Source organism: Chaetodon auriga, chromosome 3 (assembly GCF_051107435.1).
Source record: "Chaetodon auriga isolate fChaAug3 chromosome 3, fChaAug3.hap1, whole genome shotgun sequence".
Lineage (NCBI taxonomy): Eukaryota > Metazoa > Chordata > Actinopteri > Chaetodontiformes > Chaetodontidae > Chaetodon > Chaetodon auriga.
Genome location: NC_135076.1, coordinates 17,030,051 through 17,047,598, shown reverse-complemented (window position 1 = coordinate 17,047,598; position 17,548 = coordinate 17,030,051). Strand labels below are relative to the sequence as shown.

The window sequence follows — 17,548 nt, the reverse complement described above, 5'->3', positions numbered from 1 at the left end:
TATTGCAATATACAATGATCCAAAGTTTAAAGGACTAGTTATATTTTTCCAAAAGACCTTTCAGAGCGTATGTGTTTGTCAGTGTTTCCTCTGGTCTACACCATTTCCACAGGTTCCATTACAAATGATGGAAAAAAAAAAATGGACTCGGATACATTGGGTAGCCCAGACTTCCTTCTCTGCTCCAATGAAGCGTTTGATGCTCCTCGATTCAATAAGGAAGCATTTCCCAATGGGTCACCGGTGGCAGTACACACAAATGAGAAGAGTCCATCTGCTTGGTTTGCATTCCCAAAGTGCACTTCCTCAAGCAACCCACAGCAGTGGTTCCTCTTCCCGAGACCCGGCTCTCATGTGTATGCATTTGTGCCACATTATTCAGCTAGTGCTTCAACTGACCCCCACCTGGCATTTAAATTCCCTGACCAACTGGGTAGTCATGCCCTGATGACACGACTGCTGCTCCAGCTGAATTCTTTATGCAGCTCTTATTCAGACTAGACTGCAGACTTGCTGCCTTCTAGGTTAGGCAGATTGTTATGTGACACAATGCTATTTTACTACATACACTGGCCTCTGAGGCTTTTGTCTCCTCCTCACTGGACTCACTCAAGGTTATGCACAGATTCTGCACACCTGCAGAGCACTTATCTGATGAATGCAACACAAGGGAAACCAGTCCAGTCTCTTCAGTCTGCATACAGACAACACAAATTTACACATTCAAATTGCTTGCAGTGCGTATGCAGAAGTCAACCTTTGCATGCAAGTGATCCGCCAATCCTTCTGTGGAGTCGTCCTGATATCACGTAAACAAGGCGACGCAGTGTAAAGAGTAAGAAAGTCCACGTAGGATGGAGGTTGGGGTTGACGGATGGGTCAAACAAACGCAGGACTTTCACCCAGGTGAGCAGTGTTTGTGTCCCGTGTGAAACCGAAATTCAATGCTGACTTGTTTTAATGTGGGTAACCTTTAACACATACGTCAGTTAAAGTGCTTATTTTAACCCATATCCAAACTGGTGTTTTTGGATCAATCCACAACTTTCCCAGTCTCATGTTGCCTCTGTCCCAATTTATGCGTTACAGGCATCAAATTCAGAATAAGCATATATTTATTTAATATACTGTCTTTGTACGGTTTAAAATCGAGCATATCCTGTCTTATTTATGCTTTACACTGCGTCCCAACATTTTTGGAATCTGGGTTGTTCATCTTTCGATGAAGGCAGTTTTTTTTTTTTTTAATTGAAGGGACTATTATCTTTGGATTTCATGCGGTTCAAGGATTCCATCTCATAACACTTGAAGAGAAAGCTGGCCAAGCTGAAATTGAATGTTACTCTTGTTTCAATTCATCAAGGATTTATTGGCTGGTATTCATTATAATCCACAGGCTGAATATTATCTTGATGACCTTCCATCTCATATGTATTTTTCCCCTTCAGTGAAATGATTGTAATAATGTTCAAAAGAAGGGGCCCCCCCCAACATTTTTTTGTTCGAAACTTTCAGATTTGGATTAACCTCATTTGAATGGAGTCGACAGACTAAGCCTGCTTCCTAACATTCTCACTCCTCCATCTGTTTCCAGCCCTCACACGTCACAGCAGGGGCACTTTGAAGTTCTCATTTCAGGATTTATCAGATGTCTCTCATGCTTATCGGCCTTAATTATTGCTTGTTGGCTATCTAAAAATAATTTGGGGACTTGAGGGGGTTTGTGTGTGTGTGTGTGTGTGTGTGTGATGAAAATTAGAGTACAAGAGGAACTATTAAGCGAGAGGCAATGGTCCAGCTGAGCTGAGTTAGTATTATAAAAGACACCCTTACATATTAGGAGGGACTGATCATTTCATTTGATATTGATTTGTAATGTTCCCACAGGGGAATATCTCTCTCTGGTGACTATTTTCTTCAGCCAATTATTTACTTGAGAAGGGGGCTTAAGAGCAGAGGCCCAAGCCCTTGACATACGGACGCACTCAGGGGTCATTATGACTCAAAAGGTCAAAAACTGAGTCACACGCTGCCAAGTCTTAGTTATCTGCCAGAGCACAAATGGCTCGACCTGATGCGTGTTATGTTCGACAGCAAGTAGAGCTCTTCATGACTTCTTCACTCTAAATGATGAGCAACAAAAACGGGGAAATGAGCCAAAACAACTTCATAATTGACTCACAGCATATTTTATCAGCCTGCCTTTGGTCAAGCGGGTTTTGGACAAGCTTCACTTTAAAGAAAAGTCTATAAGAAGTTTGAACAAAAGAGGAAAATACTGAATGTACCAGTGAAACTCTGTAAGTTAACAAGCTTCATAAATGGGCACTCAGAGTTCCTTCAAAAGGCCCTGGTTCTAAATCCTTTATATTTATGGGCGTAGCTTCACCACCCCTCGTTTACAGGAGCCTCTTCAGGATTTATAGCTGCTCTAAATCAGGACTGAAAGCAAGAGGACAAAGAGGATTCCGCTAAGGGCAAGCAGGAATATCTTGCATCTGACTCTTGAGAGTGAACTGTGAAATCTGTGAAATCACAAGCCTTTGGATTACGTTCTCTTAGCAGAGTCTCTCATTACACGTTCTGCAATCAGATTTCCTTGCAAGACATCGAAACCACAAACACACTTCCTTTAGCTTTGGTGAACGTGTCTTTCAACAGCATCCTCACAATGGACATGTGATTACATACATCTCGAACACCTGCAGATTGTTTTTGTTGTTTACATTTGGTATTTCAGCTTATGCGGAATGAACTGACAGGCATGAGTCAATGCTTCGGTAAATAGCTGTTCTCATAAGACCACTTCAGTGCATTCATCCCTCGGTTGCTCTTGTTGCTCAAATCAGAAGGTGCATTGGGACTAAATTTCTCACACTGATAAATACATATGATTCACTATATTAAGGAAAATTGCACAGCATTGACTGTAACAGTTCATTGATAACAGTCAGCATCAGTCTTAAATTCACAGAAAAAGCTCAGGCCTATATGGTTAACAAGTGATTAATGCTGAACTCCATGTGACCTGAACACTGCAGTCTAATCACCTTAAAATTCCCCAGTATTACAGTAGCAAACAGGAAACCAAGCTACACTTGCCCTTTGACCAGCTGAGATGGTTTATTTGTCTGGCGGGAGGTGTACATGCTGGTTCCTGTTTGAAATACCATCTACGCCGGATAATCAAAAACATTCTCCTCATCTGCCCCAGACAGCACTTCATCAGCAGTACTTGCGTGAGCTCTGTCTGCAGTCCTTGATGTCCACTACACAGGCTCCAGCAACATAAAAATATTAAAGAACTAAAGAGCTTGTGCTATTTCTGTTATCATACAGGCAGCTTTAGGTGTTTTCTCACTACGCACGCCTTTTGAGCTACATATACCAGAACCTTTGAAATCAAATCCTGCAGCGAACCTGAGTTAAAGCCACTTTTTCATTCCACCACAACAAGTAACAAATATAGAACACAAGCACAAACAAAAAGACAACTTTAAAACGGGAGGCATATCTCTGACAAATTGAAGCCTGCTTATACAAAGATGCCCACATACTGCTAGTCACATCTGCCACGGCCAGATCAGAGACAACGAACAAAAGCACAAAACAATAAATGTTCCATGAATAATAGGTCTTTGGTTATAGACCACTGCACTGGAGATTGATAAGTCGTATTTGTTTTTGTCTGTCTTTGGGATTCAGAGAGGAGACTTGATGGGTAAGCAGCACATATTTTGTAGATTGTCTGGGATATACTTGTTAGGAGCCCACATGTTTCTACCTGGGCAAGAACAAAGTGAGACAAAGCATGACGGTAAAATCCAAGTCAGATAGGGACATGTGGGTAGATGACTAATGTAGGGTGCCTGAGATCCCACCCAGCGAGGGCCTCGTGGGACCAGTGCGAATGCCCATTATCCACAAAGATCAGCACCGAGAATGACGGGAGAAGGTAGGTTTCACACTAAGTCTGATGCTCTGTCACGCTGAACCAGTCTCCTAGACAAGTCTGAAACCCAATTAAGGACCATGTTAGAGGTTGAGCACCATGTCAAGAAACACAGTCCTGTTGTTCTGTGTGAGAAGTCCGCGAGACTCATGCCTTAATTAAACAAATAGCCGCATCCTTGCAAGAGAAAAACTCTTTGCTTAGGTTTATAAAGGGCAAAACATACAGCTCAGGAGACTTGAAAGAAGCCAGAATCTGAGGGATAAAAAGCCCCATATTGTACCATTTAAAGGGCCCCTGCTATAACTAACACACGGAGGAGAGTAATTGGAGTTGAAACAAGGCTTCGTGTCTTCTGTCTGAACTGCCGCACTGGTGTCACGGCCGAGATCTCACCATGAGTTATGGACGGCGACAGCACACAACAAACTAATGATGCTTCCCCAAGGTTATCTGTGCATAAATAACCATTAAGAAGAATGCTGATGCAGCAGCCCAAACCCACAGACCCCTAATATAGGGCACCAGAACGGCGTTAAAAACCTTTGGCAAGGGCAGAGAGGTAATAATTATGAGTTCCATACATTTTGGGTTAGTGGAACATCTTTTAACTGCCTCAGTAGCCAGGTGACGGGAGGTTCTGTGTTTGGGTGGAAGGGAGGAGGGTGGCAAGATGTCAAGAGCTCCGCCATGCTCTTGCATGACAAACACCAACCTGGAGCCAGCAGTGACAAAGCCCTAATCCAGAAAATCCCTCCTTCCTTTGCTGAAAATCCTAATGAGGATTTGAAGTGCTCGGCAGGGAGGAGACCCAGGGGCTGTGGTTACACCTTGCCACTGCTTGCTCTCCCAGTCATTGTCTCCTTATCTCCTTATTGGCCAAGCCTGGCTGGCGATGAAAGAGACATGACAGCATGGTGGGCCTTCGTACACAGGACCCACGCCTGCCTGGCTCCACGGGAAGCCAGATTCCACAGTCTGCCGCAAACAACCAGGATGACATCAAGCGGGAGGCGGAAAGACAAAACCAACAGAAGTTGTTTACTAAAGACACGAGACAAAGGAAAAATTCACCCCGATAGCCTGAACTGTTTTAAAGCTGTTTCCAATATGAGGAGCTGTAAAAAAAACCCTAGCTTAATATGCGTTTCATGAAACAATTACCTATGAAATGATTTGTTTCTATTAACAAATTAGCTATGGGCCAGCCTCACCTTAAATACCAAATTACGTGGTCAGGGAGCAGGAGGGTGGCGACGCAGTGGGGGACTATTCTTTTCCACCAACAAAATTCACAAATTAGTGCTTCAAAAGAACGGGCCTACTGCTTGTGGTTCTGCAAATGCTTAATTGACAGACAGTATTTTGATTTCTTCTATTTAAGATAACACACACAAGCAAAGCTACTGAGGAAGAGGTCCCTGGTGGAGAGAATGAAAAGCAGATTATTGGTAAGCACAACCACCTGCGGTATCTTTGCCTCTGAAGAATAGGCTTAAGATATCTGGATGTGTACTCTACCTGTTAGACACTAATATGCTGTCCATGATCACTATCGGCCTGACATGATGTAGTTAGGAGTGGCATGAGGGCAGGCCGGAGAGAAAAGTTATATAAAAGTTGTATAAATTAGCTTTCATGCTTACAAGAACAAGCTACGCAGAGCAGATAGGTGGTGGCACAGCAACTGGGAGGTGCTGGATCCTGTTCTTGCAGGTCCTGGCTCACATTAAGCCCTCAGCTTTTACTTCCAGTAATTACATTTCAGAACACCTTGATTGTCTATTTCACTCCATTCACTTTCATATGAAGGCTTTAAGTCTCTTCTCTTTCACTTTCACATGGTACAAAGATGACTTCTGAAGGTGCCCTTCCCCGTCGCCCTTGAGAAATCTCAAGTACTTCAAACATTTCAAGCTTTTGAGGAGAAACAATGGTGTGGTTTCAGGGTGTGTGCTGGGAACAGAAATTCTCCACGTCAGACCTGTTCGCACAAGTTTTGCCGCCGAAATGCGGCTTTTATATCACGGGACACTCTTTATGTTCGCTTAATCTCTCAAGCCATCACAGGCCTCAGAGTAAGAGAATGACAAAATGTAATCTAGAGGGAAAAAATTGCTGTTGAATCAGTCTTACACGAAATCCCCATGACCTACTTAACAAAGCTTTGCTTTTATTGTACTTATATGGACCATGGCCTTTCACTTCCTGTAAAGTTTGCAAACAAAAAAAAAAAACCAGCAATGCCACAGAAAAAAAAAAGACAATTCCTAAAAAGCATCCACTACGTCAACAAAGTTTCAAAACTGTAAAGCTGATCACTATAAGGGGAGATTCAACGAGCAGACAAACAGCAGAGGAATAAGGAGCAGAGACATATTTTCCACCGATATATGCCTGGCACTCTGTCCTTGCCCTCCCCACATCTTGACACGGAGCCCTCACTCTGCTCTCTAATTCTGTCTCGCTGTAATTCTAGCAATCTTGGGGAAAGCCTTTGAAGAGAGCGCGTGGCTGAGCTAAGGTGTGAATTGTTCTTCTGTCACTGATACAGACAAATCCTTTCAACCTCACCTGCATTGACTAAATTATTTTGGAAGACATGTGAGCCAATTTGACCATGTGTTGCAAGGGAAAATTGCCACAGTTTCTACATTTTGAAAAAAAAAAAAAAAGCAAAAAAAAAAAGCATTATTACTTCATGAATTACAACTTCACCTCATTTCTGCTGGGTTGCTATGGTGACGTCTGCAGAGGACGCCAGTAGGACAAAAGGAAATAAACCTGCTGCTTCAAAGAAGATCACTGTGAATGCCAGAGGGCAAACTTGTGTGGATGCAAAACAATATCAAAGCAGGTCAGAGTAAAGCACACTGATCAGAGGGACAGACAGTGACGTCTTTTACTTCCTGACCTGTCTCATCTCCCTTAAAATGGTCATCTGTGTTAGAAATTATTCAATAAATAGACGGTGTGTTGGGATATTCAATGTAACTTTGACAGCTCTGACACACAAAGAGCTCTTCACAAAGCTGGTGCATATTCAAAAGATCAGATATGACAGTTTTTGACTTGAAGTACTGGTGGTTTCATAAATGATGTGTCATAATTACGGTTTTTCTCATAAGTAATTAGGTATAAAGGGGCACTCCAGCAATTCACTATTTCTCTTCCACAAATAGGAAAAAAACGTCACCACTGAAGCAGCGGAGGCCAAAATACCCAGTCTTTAAGTCCCCAGCATGGCAATGTGTAACGTGTCTTTGAGAGTTTCTGTTAAAGAAAAGTGTCAAACCCAAGGTGAGTTATTTTTTTTTTGGAGTTTGTAAACCTTCCTCCAGAGCCGCAGCAGACACGATGCTGCTGCAGCAGCAGAGTTACTCCCTGAAGTGATGTGATGATGTGTAAAATCAGCATCTCTTAAAAGAAACTGAGGCCAAATTGCATCATTTACACTTGATGACCCTTTAAAACTGGTTGAGTTCTATCCTATAACCAAAAACCTGATATCCGTATTGATGATATTGATTACAGTATCAGTGTGACAGCACGGCCCTCCTGGGCTTTTGTAGGATTACATACATAGTGCAAGAGCACTGGCTCAAAGTTATGTTTCAAGATCGTCAAACGACCGTTTTATGAAAATATCTGTATTATAACAAAATAATATTACAGCTTTAGCTGTTTTACCGCAACAGTAAACAGTGTGGTGCTGTTTTTTTATTCTCTTCTGTAATAAAACACAGTCGAATATGATATTGTTAATTCCATATCCATATCATTAAGTTAGAAATCTCTTGTCCCCAGGGTTCCTTTGAAGTGTATTAAACTATGCCACATATATATATATATATGGCATAATTAAAATATATATGTATGGCATAATTAAAAAAATAAGCCCAATCAATTCCAGAAACTACAGTCACTGAATGCACTTGACTGCATGCATACAAGTAATTTTTCAGGCTGAAGATGTGAAGAAAGCGCGGAGATGAAAGGCTTGCAATGGCCGTGAGTCAGCCGAGCAAATACAGACCGCAGACACGTATACATGTGGACACGAGTCCAAGCGATCAAATGTGGAGGATGAGATATGCATTGCATAGAAGGAGGTCACAGGAGGAACACCATCCCCCACAGCTACACTTTCAATCTTGGCCTCGTGTATCTCTTCCTTCAAACACAAAAAAACATGGGGGAAATAAAAAACAAACTTTAAACTATTTACAGCATTCCACTAACCCATTTAATTCAATTATAAAAATGCATTAAAAAGATATTAGGGGTAGACGCAGTTTAATGAAGCATGTTTACTTGGGGATATTGTTTGTAATGAACTGTTTCTGGGCTGATCTCTGCGGCTGAGATGGGAAATGGGAAGGAGGAGGGGGTGGAGGAAAGGGCGGAGGGGAACCAACGAGAGGAAAATATGAATGACAAATGTCATCAATAAATGGGTTTATCCCTTTGTTTTGCATTCCCTCCTTTTTTCTCCTGAAGAAGCGCTTCCTCACACACTGCACTCACTGCTTACCCCCTCCGTTTGCCTGGGGAGAGCTTAGACTGCCATGTGCCACCCTGATCACATGGAGCCACCTGTCAGCAAGGAGTCTCACAACATGTGTGAAGTTCCCGATCGCATCCCTTTTGGCAGGTGCAGCTTCGCCAACCAACCATTAGGACTTCGTAGCTTAGTAGTTAACGTCCCTCACTGGCTTCCAACCTATCAAACGCTGCCAGCTGATCTCTCTGGAGCACCTGGCGAAACCAGAGGTGCCACAACTGGAGACAGACACTCTCTAGGGTGGCGACTATCTTTCCTGCCCCCTAAATAGGTGCATTTATATATACACCTCGGCCTTGAAATTGCAAACTCTTATCTTTGTATGGGGTTTGACAGATGGCGCTGACAGATATGGAATACATATGATCATATACAGACACTTTTAAGTGATTTCTGTGACCCTCTGGGTTTCTTTAATCCACTGAAGCCTACAGAGGCCCCAGTCTCCTCAGATTTCACTCTTCTTATATGAAAGATCCAATCCAAGCCAGATGATTTGTGAGAAACACATATGGCAACAAGCATCACGGCGCTCTGTTTTGCGAGAGTGTAAATTAAGCACGTTGAGAAATAATTACCTTCCAAAGTCAAATCAATAACCCTATATCACCGAGTTCTTTAAAAATCAATAAAGCAGGTAAAGTGAGCAGTTGGCTAGAGCTTCAACAGTTGGCACCAACAAACCAAATCTGTCATGGCTCTTCTGATATATTGGACTGAAGAGATGCCAACTTTGGTTTATTCTAACTCCAGTGATCACACATCTGAAATAATGCACCTTGATTCTTGCGATTAAACACTAACATGTTGAGGATACAGTTTATGAGGAATGATTTTGGTGCATAAATCTTGCAATTACGATACAGCTGAGAGTGATTTAATCAAAGCTAAACGCACTATGATTAAAACACATTCAGGCTTTATATTTTTCGGGGTGTGAAATCTGCGTGCGCCTGCCATGAGACTGAACATTTTAGTGGGGAATTTACAAATGGATCCAGCTCTGATGCCACTGGGAACAACTGACGCTTTCAAGCAGAAAATCTCAGACAAATCACAATTTACCAACTAATGAAACCACTCAAGATTATCCCCCATCCGCCTGCGCCCACTGTCCTCAGCACTGCATTACTTACACAAGCACTGCCTGCACTCAGAGGAGCAGCTTTGGCTTGAGTCACAATTTCACTGCTCATGCTATATTCCTAAATAAGACAATAGCAAAACAATATTCTCCGGCGCTGGCTGTCACTGCACCTGAAACAATACTCACTCAAAAGATGCTATAAAAATCCTGGCATGACAACAAATCGGTATGTTTTCAGAGAAAGCAAAGACGGCTCTTTCATATGTACTTACCCTCTGTGGAGTGCACTTGGGCGAGTGTGATGAGAAACCAGCAGAAGGTGTGTAGTTTCCACAGGGAGCAAGCCATGGCGCCTGGTTTGTGTTGTGACTAAAAGGTTCTGATTAAAAAAGTCCAAGCCGACCGGTCTCAGAGATGCTCATCATTGATCCTCTCACCTGTGGAGCAGACCAAGAGAGACGTTCATTTCAGGGATGAAACTTATTCCATGAGGGAGCTCTGTCCCCGCGTGATTTTACAGAGGAATTCACCCTGTCACACTCTTCTCACCAGGCACTTGATGCAGCATTTACAGTACATTCCACTGCAGAAATGGGACAAACCTTAAGCTGTGAAATGCTACAAACCCACGTAAGCCACTGAAATAAGCCCAGAAGGTCATTAATCCTGAGAAGGGAATCCCGTAATGGTAGCTGATTGCTCACCATTTCACTGGCGGGGAGGTGGAGCAGGGTGGGGCCAGCCAACAGATAAGGCCCTCCAATGGCAAGTGTCGCAAACCTTATCAGAGCTGTGTTAAATCACATATTCTTCACCGATTGCAAAGAACATATTCCAACCTTTCTGAGCGTTGTTAAGTCTTACGTAAGATTTCTACTTTCCCTTAGAACAAAGTGGCGTATCAGTGGGGATGTGTGAGAGATTTCTCACTCCACTGTGGAACAAAAGCTCCATGCAAATTGAAATTTAAAATCAGCCCCACAGAATAAAAAAAGCACTCAACTTTGCAGAAAAGTTGCATCAGGAACTGACCAACTGTAATTTGACTGGGCATCAAAAGTGTACAACAGCACAGTGGAAGTGTTAAATTAGCTGAAAATAACATTAAATGCTCAACTTATTCACAATAACAGCTTGATGAATATTAACCAAAAAGGCTTTTCATCCTGCTTCGCTCACATTGGTTTGCATTAGCTTGGTTTGGCTCTGAGTAATTACTGGAAACACTCAGAGAAGAGGTGGATATACAGCATAGTATGTCAAACACTGATGTTAACATGAAGTTATTTTTAGAGCATTTACACAGCAAATTAAGCCTCCAGCATCACATATTTTACAAAATGTGGGAAAGGTTTGTAACCATGTAGGTAAGCTCAGTCTCATTCACTTCAATACAACTTAAATGAGCTACATTATGCTGGTATTTAAGCAGCGTTTGCTACCACTGGCATTTCATTTCTACTTAAGCAGAGCTTAAACAGTAACAGTGCTTCTATGTGACTGATATTTTGTGAGTCTTTCCACCCCCGCGCCCTCGCCAAACAAACAAATAAACAAACACTACCAAGCAAATGGTCACTTCTCTCCGCTGTGACTGACCACAAACCAGCTTATCTCTCCGGCCCCTCCCTCCCCCTCACATCTCTCCAAACCAGAATTCCTCTCCCTCCACCTCATCCATACCTGTCCCTCTAGTGCTCGTCTGTTTGAATGTTTGTTTTTGCTCTGTTTTGCTACAAAAGCAAATGGCCTCCTCCCTGTCATGGATACAGTGCTGGAGCTGTGTAGGGTGAAACCTAATGCCTACCTGCGCGCCCAGGCATGCGTTTCACACTACTAACGGCTCCCTTTTGTCTGTGTGTTTACACTGCTGGGCTAAGCTCAGTCCTCTCACTCCCATGAACCATTAGCACATTCACCATGGGATATGGCATCGCTCTGGCAACAAGGCACATAGGGCCCCATTAGAAACTGTTTTTTGTCTTCTTTTTTAGCACATTCAAAAACAACATTGCATTTTCTTTTTCTCTGCTTACAGCCTGCAACTGTTAGTTAAGATTCAAGGGACTGAATGTTATCCATCATACTAGCAGCTAACAAGAGAACTCCAGTGAAAAGACGGTGAGGAATTCTGTTTGTCATCTACAGTCAGAGCTGCACAAATCAGCTTCGGCTGGCTCCTCCACACTGGAGAATACCCACGGCCTGAAGAGTCTTTGATCTATTTCGTCTGAGATCTCAGACAGTGCAATCATTCGCCACTGAGAAAACATGCGGAGCGCACACATTAGCCAGCAAAGTTATAATTAAACCTACCATAATCAGCTCATCTAGTATGACATTACGCCTCACCTGAGACCTCTAATTTTAGAGCCATTTAAAGGAGGTTAACAGGAGCAGAATACACGCAGCCAGTGTATTTAGTTTCAATGGAATAATGTGCAGTCATGAGGCTCGACAAATGAAAGTTGATCACCGAGACCAAACATATTGGATTCCAGCAAAACCCTAACCCTTGTCTTTTAGCTGATCAGTGCATGTGGCACGAATTAAATTTATCAGGTAAGTGGCTACAAATAATCAGCCTACACTGAAGGTCCACACAGGATAACGAGGCCTTAAGCAGATTGTCTGCACAATAAAGCTGCACAGTGAGCAAAAAGGCTTAAGGATCTTCATCTGCGCGCACAAAGTCTCACTGTTTTGTTCACTTCAGAGACAGACAATAAGACAGACAATAGTCGGATCACACACACACATACATGTGTGATGATAATCCCATTCAATCATGTTATCATGCATAAAATGATTTACTGTTAAAACTCGATCAAAATCGCAGTTGGACTAAGATGTATACATGGTTCAGTGTAACCCAGTTCGCCCAGTAAAAATGAAGTAATCTAACATGAGTTGTTTGATATCTAAACAAATGTGCAGGCCAGCAGGAAACAGAAACGCAGCAGGAAAATGGAGAGCCATGTTTGGCGATAATTGTTCTTAACATCAAATTTTACAGAGCAGATCCACCGAGGCTCTGTCACTTGAGGTGTTGGTTGTAGCATTAAATTCGTTTCACTGTCACTCAAAAAAATGAGTTTTATTTTCCCACCGTCCCTAGCCTTGTCACTCTTTTATCAAATATAGTCCCACTTTGCATCTGGTTCACTCCGTGACCTCTGCGGTGCGTGCACAGAATGGAAACACAGACGTGCCAAGTGCAATTTCAAAGACAGATGCTGTGTCTACCCCGCTTACGACCTTGACGCACGCGAGATAACCTGGTTAAGGTCTTTACGGGGTAGTTGCAATGATTGGGGTATTGCCGTACTCTGGTTGTAATTGAATTATTAGAGTACACATAAACACACTGATTTTCTCATCACAGTTGAGCAGATTAATGCAGTGGATTAAGCGCTTTACCCAAAACTTGATTCAATCTACCTGGAGAACACTCCTGTCACACCGCATCGCCTCCTTAAGCCCAAAACTACACTCTAGACAGCATTTTATTCCTCAGATTTGCAGATTAACGACCATATACCTGAGTGCACCATTAATTACATCTGAGGCAGGTTAAAAGCATGCATTTCTCTAAATTTGTGTCTCTTTTGGTGGCAGCGGGTGCTCGTGTTTACATATGTAAACAAACTATTATAAGTCTCAGCCTGAGATAACAGTGTTGAATCAATATGATTATTCTTGCTTGCCTGTCATCATTGCTTAGTGTAAAGAAGAGGCAGCGTGTTCAACAGACCTCCTGTGTCAGAATGTGAAGACAAAGACAAAATGCCTTTAAACAGTTTTGCCTCCAAGGCAGTCGAGACCCCCTACCATGAAAAAAAATGCAAAATGTAGATCCCTAGTACATGGGGATGGGTGTTCTGTAAATCGATGATAACAGTCCCATACTTTAATATATTTTGTCTCATGCTGTGAGTGTTTAACATGCTGAGACACCAAAGGCGCAGACTGGAGGGAGGCTGCCTGACTGCCGCTCTCCTCATTAGACGTGCTGAGGTCTCCCCTCTCAGTTGGGGGTTTCTTTTCTCTCTCCGCCTTGAAACAGAAACCACCGGTGATCATACCTTGCCTGTTTTTGTTTTTTTCTTTCTAAACAGCCCTAAACTTGGGTGTGATCTCAGAACAGCTCTGAGCATCATGTGCTGGGGGGGGGGGGGGGGGGTTGGTGTGCTCACGGGGGGACGGACAGATGAGGACGAGCGTCATCGTCAACATGGCTGCTTCTAATGCACGAGACAAATGATCGAGGCAATTTTCAGTGATTGTTAAGCACAGATTGCTAAAATGTCAACAGACGTCACACTGTTTTGGCTAAATATGAAGTCATTGCAGACAGATGTTGAAGCACTCTGAGAAATGGAGAAGCCACAGGGGCGTGGGCCCGGAGGCTTTAAACATATGTGTACTTGATGTACTCGCAGTACAACAGAATGCTCTCTAATGGACAACTGAGTGACGGAACTGTGAATTGCAGGAACTCAGTTGGCCTTCTTAAGGAAAAAAGGCTTAGTAACTGGGAGGAAGGGGGTTATTAGAAGGGGGGGGGGGGGGTTGATTGAAAAGGACAGTTTGAAATTTGAATGCAGCGGGGGTCTGAAAACAAGAGGCAGATGTGAAAGAATGCCGGGCTCCTTAGACAAAGGTCCCGGTTGTCCCTCTGTAGCTGTTAGAGGACCACAGGAGAATAGAAGAAGAGTTGGGCCATTCTACAAACGAGGTCTGGGAGAATGGAGGGGGGGCCCAGAATAAAGAGCCAGGGTGGGGGAGGGGGGCTCCAGTTACAATAAAAGATTGACAGCTTGCAAGTCTTGCTTGACCCTTGAATTAGCCCCTGAGCTTTCAACAAACCTCAAGAAAGAGTTGGGATGTTAATTGTCATGGAACATCAGAGGGATGCAAAGGAAGGGAAATACGGGGCCGGAGATTCACTGAAATGTAAATGAGAACCAACAGACCACCACATGTTGAATGCAGGAGAACACATTTGGTTTCTATTGGGTTTTCCCAACAGCATCCTCATACATGAATTCATACATACTATAAGACTCCTCTTATCTCTGTTTCTCTTTGCCACTTTGAGGGAAAAACTGAAATACCTGGGGACACAGGGCTCAGTCACAGAACACTCAGCATCAGATGTGGAGGAAATATATTCCCAAAAGAGATTGTGTTCCTACTTTGACACTGCTGAAGATGTACAATTTGCAAGCGTAAATCAGAAAATTTGCAGTCCAGAGGGGAGAGATTGGGCTGGCGATGGGATGAGTCTGGAGCCCCACTGAGTCAGATATGGGGCAGGGAGGAATCAGAGGCTGACCCCTCTGCTGAGGGAATGATTGAGTGCAGCACAGGGCCAGAGGAGCTGAATGACACCCAACCAAACACTGTGCGACTGCTCGTGCCCCAAAAGCAGGCCCTGACCCTGACAGAGGCTCAGCCAGTGAAATACCAGGTCAAACATGCATGCTGCGCAACAGGACAGCTCGGCTACTTCAGGAGGGGGGGTGGGGGGGTGGGGGTGATGTAGGTGATTAAGGAGGGAGAGGGGAAAACAAAAGCAAAGCATGAGGGTTTTTCTGCTCGAGTGGGGTTTCTCCGTTAAGCCGTTATATAACATTTTATCAGAACATTATTAGCAAACAACTACATCGCAGATAATTCAAAGCTACTGTGGCCGCAGATGACTGATTAGGTCGGCTATCTTTTCACATCCCTTGTAGTTACAATGTATTGCAGTTATTTATCATTTTCAGGCATCACCCAACCCATTTCATCATCGGAGAGTACATAAAAACAATTGTTTTCGGATCTGTGGATCGTAATGTTTGGATTAAATGAATCGTTACCTCGCTCTTATGCAAGCTGCACTTCAACAGACAATAACAGAAGTACGCAAGAGAGAGCCAGAACGTGTGACACAAGCGTGGGGCTTGTCATGCTCACTGCTCTTAGTGTCTGCACCATTGATCATTTTTATGAGCCACTCAATTAATCGATTAGAGTACTCCCCACTGGTCAGGACATAGGGCTACTAAATAAAGCAATCACAAGCCAAACCCTGGAACGCTCCGACTCATAAATACATTTATGGAGGCAAAAATGGAAGCGGTGTCAAAAACAAATTCATGAGATGGGGTAAAAAAAAAAAAAAAAAAATCTATTCGTGGAGTAGTTTTTAATGTGAGACAGCCATGTTTATCAGCGAATATCCCCTAATTTAAAAATGTCAATATGTAATAAGGTTTTTATGAGTCTCACATGTTATTCAAACTGTGTCCGTAGGCGCTGAGTGCTGTATTGCCCTCTGCCTGAATATATATTAACTCCATAGCCTCATAATCACTTTAGCAATGCAACAAAAATCCTATTAGTGCTGAAAGATACCTACACCTGTCTGTCCACACGGATTATAGCCAGATGATTTGCTACGGTAACAAAGTTTTAATACAGGTTCCATACATTTTGAGTTGTAATTTTGATGTTTTACTGGGAAGTGAAGTGGATTATCTCAAATGAAATTTCAAAATGTCATTTCCACTTGCTGATAGCACAAAACTATTCCTTTCAGGTCTGGTGAGATAAGAATGATTCAGCCAAGGCCGTTAAACGGTGTCTTTGCCAAATGTTCCTCCGCTTAGGAATTAATAGGCTGACATTAATACAGCAAGATAAATAGGAAGGTCAGGAATGGGAGACCTGCCATTATATGTGCATCTCATGGTGATAGTACCTGCCAATCAAGTCCAATAAGTCCTTGACACAGCATGATTCACCTTGGAATACACAGAGTGCATGCAATATGCAGCGTACAGTCCCCTGTCCAGAAACCCAATCCAATTAATATGTGCACATGAATACTTTTACCCGAGAGCACATTAGGACACCATAAAAGAAACATTTGTTGTGAGCCAGTTTGCCATGGCTAAATGAGTCAAAACAAATCAGGGATTATACAAACAGAGTACGGCAGTTGGCCAAGACGCTCTCCCAAACTCATCTTCTCAATTTCAGCACGACTACAATTATCGCTGCGTTCATGCAAAAATAAAATAACGCGATGCGGCTCGGCAAGGTCAAGCAGCGGGGACTAAAACACGAAACAACTGCACACTTCACAGCAAGACACAGCCACTGAGTGTCACGCAGAAAGATCAGAGATTTGCTCAATGGGGTCACATTCACTGAAAAAGTGTAATTGACTTCGGCAGCTTGTGTAACGCATTTTATTTCATATATTTTCAGTGTTTGCAGAAAAGGGACAAGCTCTTCTGAATGCAGACGGCCTGGTTTTAGCCCATGATAATAATGTTCTGTATTTGCTCGGATATGCACCAGTAAGCAGCTTTTGTGACCCGCCACCCCCCCACCCCCCCACCCCCTTTAAATTGAGCAGCTGAATGGTTAAAAATCCTGCTCCGTCCTTCAATTAAGGACCTCACCATCAATAATGCACTGTGATCGTGAGGCGTTATTAAACAGGATGATTAATTTTTAAGGTAGTGGGCAGCAACACAAAACATGAAGAAGGTAATGGAGAAGATGACTTGTCAGAGCCCACATTTAAAATGGAAGTAGAGCGAGTAGCAAAAGAAGGCATTTATCCACCACGTCTTTACTCATTTAAGCTACGGGAAACAAAAGAGAAAGTGAGCAATTATCATCGGGACCAAAAAACAGGGGGCAGATGTTTTAACTCCACCTTGAAAGAACGATGTGTCATTAAGTAAATCCTTGGCTTACACCGAGTATACAATCCTGATACTGAGTCACAGCACATTTTGCACAATCCACATCTCAATTGTCTAAAAGCTCTACAATCCTTCTCTTCTTTGTTTGCTTTGCTTGTTGAGCTGCATCTCCTCCTTTGTGACTGGTATATTTAAAAATGGCTTAAAGATAGCTTTTACCTGGATTCACCCCATCG

General features: G+C 42.9%; 1 protein-coding gene across 29 annotated transcripts in view; it reads right to left on the bottom strand.

Moving 5' to 3' along the window:
* Window positions 1-17,548, bottom strand: part of adgrl2a (adhesion G protein-coupled receptor L2a) — a 97,015-nt gene that overhangs the window by 65,075 nt on the left and 14,392 nt on the right. For all 29 annotated transcript variants that reach the window (XM_076725844.1, XM_076725862.1, XM_076725859.1 and 26 more), the window contains exon 2: window positions 9,876-10,040. In XM_076725844.1, coding sequence (XP_076581959.1) covers window positions 9,876-9,951 — 76 coding nt within the window. In that variant the 5' untranslated portion in view covers window positions 9,952-10,040. The remainder of the gene's footprint in view (window positions 1-9,875; window positions 10,041-17,548) is intronic.